An 8,598-nucleotide genomic window follows, 5' to 3' on the forward strand; every position below is an offset into this window, starting at 1 on the left:
ACTCATATCCATTAAGACAAGGGTCAACTACATAATGAAAGTAAACAACATTAATGAAAGATAACATAATTACCATACTGTGCAATTATAATCTGTGACATCATCTATGGCTGTTGGATTTGCCACCACTCCTTAAATAAAAATGTACAAATATAGCGCTGGCCAAAGATAAGGAAATGAGATTGAAATAAATACATTAGTCTTACTGTCCAGTACTTTGAATTTAAGAAACCTTTCTTCCGGAGTTATGTTCATAAGCCAGTAATGCATTTCAACCCTAAATTGTTTCAATTTTAATCACAGGGTTATACTAAACCTTTTAACCTATTTTTTTTTTAGATTTTATATAGAAAATATTGTATAGACAATTCAGCTAATTAAATATTTTAGAGTTGAACACTACCAGTGTTTTTTAGGCCTGGGAATTATAATATAAAATTCCTTGAAATTTCTAGATTTTTGATGACTGTAGAAAATAAATCTCACCACTTCTTCTGTTATATATTTTTAGAAGGCAACACTGTGTTTCTGGCAGTTCAATGAGACCTTTGTTACCATTTGCTGGAGTCAGTTCTGTGAAACATAGCAATTGAGCAACATGATTCTGTATAGCACATTTCCAAAGACAGACTGCTCCTCTTTATTATAATACATATGAAGATGGATTTTACATCTGTGTGTACAGTACATTAATTACCCCTTCTGAAAATATTGCACCAGATTTCACAGACTGTCTCATTAACTAAAATCATCTGTTGATTAGTTTATTTTACAACATAAGCAGTACTGCTTACTTGGAACGCAAAAGAAGGCACAAACCAACAAGCACATCCACCCTCACCCCGTCATATGGCAAACAAAGAAAGAACAAAACGCCTTTCATGAGTTACAATGGTTTTTGGTCAAGTGAATCCTTTGTTTTGAAAATATTCATCTGTGTTTATACATGCACTAGTAATGGCATTGTTCCATCTAGGATCATGATTAAGTAACAGCTAACATGTTTGATTTTCTCTGCATCATCCTTTTTCATGTCCTCAAAGACCGCATTCAGGGCAAAGCGGTCCTTAGTTAATGTATAATCAGTGTACATCCATACACAGATATATAGGATTATATTATTCAAATTTCCTCGACTCCTAATAATCAAACCAGTGAGTTCATGCACACTCAGTAAACTATGATATTGTGTATTATAAAAATCATGGTACTGTGGGGAGAGTAAAGGAATATCATAGTTTAAGGTGTGTTAGCTGTTCCTCAGTCAGCAGACACGGCTGAATTTTAGTTCTTCCAAGTTGCCCAGCGTACATCATGGAATGTTTCTTTAAAATCTCGCAGTCCCTTCATCTTCAAAGTGTCAATGATCTGTTATACCTCCAGTGCTCAGTCCAGTTTGCGTGCGCCCAGTTTGAGAGGACCCTTTGCCGCCTTGCGCTCTGCCCGTTTGGCCTCCAGCTCTTTCCGCCGCTCTTCTCGTTTCTTCTTTGCTAATTCTGCTTTACTTAAACCTGAGGGAGTGAAAGCATGGTTATTTGAGATGCACTTTCTATATTTTCTAAACACAAGAATGAATCTGCATTTTAATACGCTGGTTTAAGTGCATAAACTGGTCTCTGACCCTGATCTCCATCCAGTGACTCCCAGTTTTCTTCTGTTCCCCAGTCTCCAGCACAGTCTGCGTCCCAGCCATCAGACTTCTGTGGACAAAAAAAAACACATAAACATTATACACCGGGAGGGAACTATAACATTTAGCAATTTACAATGAAAGGAAATACCTCCACCAGAAACTTACCGTAGTACTTCGTTGTGACACACTGGACAACAGATCGGATGTTGCCGATTTTCCTTCCGCTCCATCCCATTTATAATCGCTGGCCAATCGTACCCCTTCCTGCGCAGAGCTTAATCTGCCACTCTTTGGAGCTTCGGTTGAGGCTATACTTCGAGGTGTTGGGGTGAAACTCTCAGCCAGACTTCCATCCTCATCCCAGTCATTACCCCAGCCCTCATCAGCAGGTGAACTTTGACCCTGACCATCTGCGTCTTTCTCATTAGACCAGCTGTCATCGGCATCCCAGCCAGAGCTCCAATCAGAACTCTGCTTCTTGACTGCCTCAGAGGACTTACGGCCCACCTATGGAAACATGACAAGATTAGTTTAGCCTTGTTAAAGGATAATACATCATTTATTTGTGAAGTAACATTTGAATGACTAGAATTGTCTCATTTGATCATTATATTGCAATGCACGTACAATATTCTCTATATATTTTGAAATATTTTTATAAAATATATTGAAAATCCCATCTCAGACAACCACTGTAGAACGAATATGGTTAAAAAACCTGTCAAGTTTTTCCATTTAGTCATTTTAAGAAAGGATATTGTAAATACGTCCTCAACATTTGCACAAAGCAAACACTGAACAAATCAAGAAGGATAATAGTGATCTTTTATTCGATAAGCTACACTAATGCAAATCACTTACACTGCTTTTCTTCTGTGTTGATGACATTGCCGACCAATCAGAATGCCAATCGTCTGGATCTGTTTGGACTTTTTCAGGGTCCTGTGGGTGCACAGAGAAGGAATTATTCAAATTTCTTCAGTATTCATGTGTAAGATAACTTTTAACACTATAAAATGTCAAGCACTGAAAAAACACCAGAGACTTTACATAATTCGAATAACCATCTTTCACCTCAAGGCTTCCCCAATCTTCATCATCCCACCGATCCCTATCTGGCTCCACTGTCTCCTCATTTGATGTCTCTGATTGGATCCCACGTGCACCTGACGTCTGTGCTCTCATTTCTGGCCCTAACAGGAAAAGAGGAAGTTGATGAGATAATAAACTTGGTGCCACTCATTTTAATGTTTATTTCTGCTCATAATTTTATTTGAAAAAATCAAATCAAATAAGATTGCAGATTAAAGCTGTTTGGTAGGTTGAAACTAGGTTATAAAATAACTGTAATCAATCTAAAATCATACTAGTTAAATCATTTTGCTTATAACTAAAGATTTACTTCCTTGATAATCTTCATTCCACTTCCTTCATTTATCATACTTTAGCTGTCTAAATTGGAAGGCTATTTCCTCAGGAAGTCATATTTGTTGGCTGCATATGTCATTGAGGATGCCTCATTTAGGAAAAATAACCATTACATTCCAAAGTAAGAAAGAAAGTACAGTCATTTGCTTCATTAGAAATAACAGGCAATTTTATAATGGTTATTTTTTATTTTTTTTTAAATGAGACATCCTTGATGTATGCATATGACAAATGTGACCTACACAGGGTGCAGCCTTTGACATGAGACATAGCTTCTGTCTTGTTGCACACCTTTGCTTGCGGTATTTGTGGGTACTGGTCCAGCAGCAGGTTGAGGAACAGGGCTGTTTTCAGCAGGTGGTGTCTCCGAACCAGCCGGAGCATTTCGGATGAGTTTGGAGGTGAGAGATGAGACACCTGTTACTGCCCATCCTGCCCATGTAGCAGCTGAGCCTCCTGTCTGAGCCGATGCAGTCACATCCTTCTCTGCAATTGAACCATTAGCATTATTTTTTATCTAATTACCTTCATTTGGAAAGACTGAATTTTTAATACATTTTTGAGTAAACTATCCCTTTAAGATAAGGGAAAAATGTGACCCTGGACCACAAAACCAGTCACAAGGGTCAATTTATTAAATAAAGCTGAATAAATAAGCTTTCCATTGATGTATGGTTTGTTAGGATAGGACAATATTTAGCCGAGATAAAACTATTTGAAAATCTGAAATCTGAGGCTGCAAAAAAATCAAAATATTGAGAAAATCGTCTTTAAAGTTGTCCAAATGAAGTCCTTAGCAATGCATATTACTAATCAAAAATTAAGTTTTTATATATTTATGGTAGGACATTTACAAAATATCTTCATGGAACATGATCTTTACTTAATATCCTAATGATTTTTGGCATAAAAGAAAAATTTATCATTTTGACCCATACAATGTATTGTTGGCTATTGCTACAAATATACCTGTGCTACTTATGACTGGTTTTGTGGTCCAGGGTAACAAATATGCTTTTAAAAACATTATACCTATTTCAGCTAGTTTAGAGGGGTCTTCAGAAACTGTCTCCAGCTTACTGAGGAAACTTTTTATGGCTTTGAACGCCTACAGGAACAGAAATACTTAAGTTAAATTGTCTGTTTTAAAAATGATGGATTACACACCCAAACCACAAACATAAAAATAGATACTGTATCAGTGTGCACATCAGTTCTGCTGTACATTTTCTTTACCTGATCTCTGACGTTTTTGTCTGGGTCCACAGTCAGTGTGCACAGTGTGGGCAGAATACGATTGGCGCTTTCTGCCACACTATAGTACTGATGGGTGGCAGCAAACCCCAGGACGCCTGCTGCACGTGAGGCAGGAAACGGGTCTTTAGTTGCCCGTGAGAATGCAGAGATTAATACACGCTGGCGCAGCTGAGAAAAAAGCATCGGAAAAAAGATGGTCATTGAGAGAAAACAATATGCCTGACAAGTGAAGGATTATGGGTTTTAGATGCAGTTACCCCAGCATTGAGGTAGGGGGCGATTTTGCCCAGGCAAACGGTGGTGTTGCAGCGGATGGGGCCCTGATCGTCCCGGGCCTGGAGTCGTGCAAAGTGACGCATCAACTCTTGATTTAAATTGGTTTCATTTAATTTAGGGGCCAACAGTAGCATGGACTACAGGAGAAAAAGAAATTAAAAGAAACATCATTTAAAAGTGTTTGCTAAATGCATAAATGTAAATGTATAAATATGCCAACATCAGTTACAGTGAGGGTCAAAACACTGGAAAGGAGAGAAGATGGAGCATACAAATACCTTTACAGTCTGCTCTCGGATGGCAGGGTTTGTGTCTGTGAAGCCATGAACCACATGTGGAAAAATCTGTGAGTTAACTGCTGCTTCATTCAAATACTGAATAAACTGCTCCATCTGGAAAAAAGAGAGACAAATAGAAAAAATAATACATTTAGAACTGAGACAGTGTGTATGATAGTGTCAGAGAGTTTGGGTAAGACTTTGGTATGACGAATCTCTAATGTAGAAAACTCTAATGTACCTGCTGTAGCAGTCGTATCCTCATGGCACGGTCGGTAGAGGAGAACATCTTCACTATGACTGGGATGATTTTCTGCTGGTACTCCTCAGCTGACAAATACTTCCCTACCTAACACAAACAATATATCAGAACTTTATTAAAGAAACTTAAACCTTTTGGATAAGATGCTCTGAAGATAATGTACAACATGGTTAAGCGTTAATGCAACACCAAAAATGTCTATCACCTTAAATAATGGTGTGAGGACGACAGCACCAGCATTGCCGAACTCGAAGGCTGTAAGGAGCTGAGGCAGCACTTTATGTTTACAGAAAACTTCAGGAAAAGAGTCGAGATTCTCACTTAGGTCCTGGAAAAACTGCTGCTTCTCTGCAGGTTCTTTAATCTACATGAACACACAAACAAACAAGCTTTTATGTGACTTATCTGACCTAAATCTATGGTAATCATGTTACAGTATTAATGAAAACAACACAACCCACACAAATAGCCTGATCATTCTACATACTGTTTTATCATTTTACATAAAAGATTTATAACATCTGAATTATTCATTTATCAAAGCATATTCATCAATATACATTACTGTTCAAATATTTGAGGGTGGTTCAGCAAGGAATGGATGCATTAAATCAATGAAAGATGACAATAAAGATGTTTACATCAAGATTTCCATTCATTAAATGCTGTTCTTTCGAACATCCTATTCATCAAAGAATCCGGAAGAGTTTCCAAAAAATACTACGCAGCACAGTTGTACCAGCAATACTGGTAATAAGAAATGCCTCGAGCCCCAAATCCGCATATTAGAATTACCAACACCAAACTTTTGAATGCTAGTGTAATACAACACAATACAGGCTCACAGAAAAAGACAAACACACAACTGTTTAAATACCTGTATCTCTTCCAGAAACAGACAGCTCTCCACAAAGCTGTTGTTCATAAAGCCTCCAGGAGGTCTGCAGTTCAGTAAGAAACGTGCAGGGTTGGGACGAATCTTTGGGTTTGCTCCAACTAACTCACAGTAATGCGGCACTAACTGCTTTGGAATCTGTAAGAAGTAAAGAAAGTGATTTGAAAGACTGAATATAAATAGCTTTTACTCTGTATGTAATAATCAAAACTACTGAAGAAAGTTGTTATTGCACAACTAGTTAAGCAAAAATGCCCTAGTACCTTGCCGAGAGATCGTAACGAGGAGGCACGTGGTAAACTTCCATTAAATACTTCCCAAATGAGACAACCGAGACGCCACACGTCCCCTGTCCTGAGATGGTACAGACACAACAATAAGCTATAGTTTATTAAATATGCATTTTACTAAATTTTTATTTTACTTGATTGAAAGTCAAGTCAATTTAAAATTTTCATAACCTATAGGAAATGTATGGGCTGAACTAGAGAATAGGAGATTTCTGCCTGTACCATTTATCTCCACCATTGCCAGGGCTCTCTGGAGGGTCATATCTCTCTAAGTCGGGGCTGATCACTTTAGGTGGCGGTAAGGAAGTGGAGTCTCCCTGGTCTGAGGTCACATGATCCAACCCTCCAAGTTTCCATTCACCAGCACGGTCCACAAAGACAGCCCACATGCCCAAGTTATTATGGTTGAGATGGCAATCGTTCACCAAGAAGCTCAGTGCTTTCTGATGGGAAAGGAGTGACAGCAAACTGCGCAATTTAACTAATGATTGAACAATAATTTAATTTTAGTCCATGCCTTCACAACTTACGACAATCTGATGAAGGCCCCATGACACCTCTAAATCACTCGCACCTCCCTTCTCCGCCTGGAGCTTCAGGTGAGCAGCCAGAGTCGTCACTGGCTCTGTGACGATGTACAAGCTTTTCTCTGTCTGATGCCAAACAGGAAAAGACAGGAGTTTTCATAAAAATGGCTTTTTAATGCAATCGGGATAAATCTTGACCGTCAAACCTCAGTTTGTGTAAAATCCCCCACTAACAAAAAGTGACTAAAATATTTCTATTCTGGGTTTCAAGTATATTTAACTGACAAGGGGTTACATTCACAAAGCTCACCTCAACCTAAATAATCAATATTGCTTCAAGAGAACAACCCCCTTATGGTTCATCACCACATTGATAAACAACATCATTTCATGGGATCCTTACCTCCAACCCATCTACGTAAGACAAGATGTTGGGATGTCTGAGAGTTTTTGTGCGTTTGAAAGCTGCTTTAGCCAGCTGTGTCTGCTCCTCTGTTCCCTGGGAAACCTCATACATGAAGACTGACACTGGCTCACCAGTTGTCTGGAATAAAGAGGGGGTACTAGTTAACTTAAGTTACAATTCATCTATAGTTGGCCAAGAAGACTAGTGCAATTAGATTTGGAAAACCCAGAATGTCCTGATTATATTGACTAGTCTTCAAATGAACGAAACCACTGATATATAGCCTTTAGCCAATAACATTACAGTAAGAACCCTCCCTGATGTTTGAGCTGCCATTATAATGCTGATCAGATAGTTACTGATGCCCGCCAGTAAACGTAGTAAATGACGATCAGATACAATTACTGATATGACATAGGTAATTCTGGTGAATGATGATGTGATACAGTTATTATTATGGCCTGTCAGGACACGTGTACAGTAAATACAAACACTGCACCTTTCTCAGCCATTTATATAATCATACATAATACAATGAGCGATGACAGTGTAACACTACAAATAAAAAAATAAAAGGAAACACATAAACAAATGAATACTAACAATTGTACTTAGTCATAAGATCATTATTAAGCCGTTTAATGTGTCTGCAGTTTTCTGTTGACGTGGCCACAGGAACGATATATGTTAACGTTACTGTGGTGAAAGGATGACAAAAGAAACCTAGTTTGTGTTATAAGTGGTCCTTATATTGAAACAAATGCGCATCTAAATATATTTAGTACTGCCTATTAAAACATATAATCCTACAAAGAATTTCAGGGTGTTCTGAGCTTTTTATATTTGCTTTACTGCGCAACGCTACGCGGGATGTAGCTAAACTTTAGACCGAGGCTACAGCGGCCTGCTGCGACACTACATGCTTTATATTACGTGTCAAGTCATTTTACCTTGCGCTTGCCCCGACTAAGGGTCCATATGCCTGACTTTTCTTGGTTTTCAGGTAAAATCTCATAGTTGAAGTCTTTGATAGGATCCCGTGCGAAAAAGGACCACATCCTTCCCCGTCAATCCAGCCTACGATGTTGCTGTAGGACTGTCAGTGTACCAACAGAGGGCGCAACTGCTCCGCGACCAACAAGCCACCGGGCCATGTGACACAATGATCCTGTTTGTAGGTTAGTTTATTCATTGTTCAATTTAAAATGGGGGGAAATCTCATTATGAAATAAATGTTTTTCTCTAATACACGTTGGCCACAATTAATGGTAATCTTTTATTCAATACTTTTTGCATCATCCTTTTGCCAAGATACCAGCTCTGAGTCTTCACGTATAATGCTTGAT

At 38.4% G+C, this 8,598-nt stretch overlaps 1 protein-coding gene across 1 annotated transcript; it reads right to left on the reverse strand.

The window, feature by feature from the left end:
* Positions 1 to 527: 527 nt before the first annotated feature.
* LOC107680655 (N-terminal kinase-like protein) lies at positions 528 to 8,398 on the reverse strand. The gene is made up of 18 exons (XM_016476652.1): positions 8,203 to 8,398; positions 7,250 to 7,390; positions 6,850 to 6,972; positions 6,542 to 6,762; positions 6,293 to 6,383; positions 6,012 to 6,167; positions 5,340 to 5,498; positions 5,114 to 5,221; positions 4,873 to 4,986; positions 4,576 to 4,731; positions 4,298 to 4,486; positions 4,094 to 4,169; positions 3,353 to 3,547; positions 2,708 to 2,826; positions 2,495 to 2,575; positions 1,799 to 2,140; positions 1,622 to 1,700; positions 528 to 1,511 (listed from the first exon to the last, which is right to left on the reverse strand). The coding sequence occupies exons 1-18, from the start codon at positions 8,308 to 8,310 to the stop codon at positions 1,387 to 1,389; spliced, it is 2,583 nt and encodes an 860-aa protein (XP_016332138.1). The 5' UTR covers positions 8,311 to 8,398; the 3' UTR covers positions 528 to 1,386.
* Between the last annotated feature and the right edge of the window lie 200 nt (positions 8,399 to 8,598).

The sequence above is a fragment of the Sinocyclocheilus anshuiensis genome, unplaced genomic scaffold (genome assembly GCF_001515605.1).
Source record: "Sinocyclocheilus anshuiensis isolate Anshui unplaced genomic scaffold, SAMN03320099.WGS_v1.1 scaffold328, whole genome shotgun sequence".
Lineage (NCBI taxonomy): Eukaryota > Metazoa > Chordata > Actinopteri > Cypriniformes > Cyprinidae > Sinocyclocheilus > Sinocyclocheilus anshuiensis.

What these genes read in the sequence shown, in the direction of transcription:
- LOC107680655 (XM_016476652.1), bottom strand. Translation starts at nt 8,310, where the DNA reads ATGTGGTCCTTTTTCGCACGGGATCCTATCAAAGACTTCAACTATGAG. An exon ending in GGCAATGGTGGAGATAAATG is followed by an intron (nt 6,384 to 6,541) that starts GTACAGGCAGAA and finishes GTACCATCTCAG; the next exon opens with GACAGGGGACGTGTGGCGTC. An exon ending in ACAAAAACGTCAGAGATCAG is followed by an intron (nt 4,170 to 4,297) that starts GTAAAGAAAATG and finishes CTGTTCCTGTAG; the next exon opens with GCGTTCAAAGCCATAAAAAG.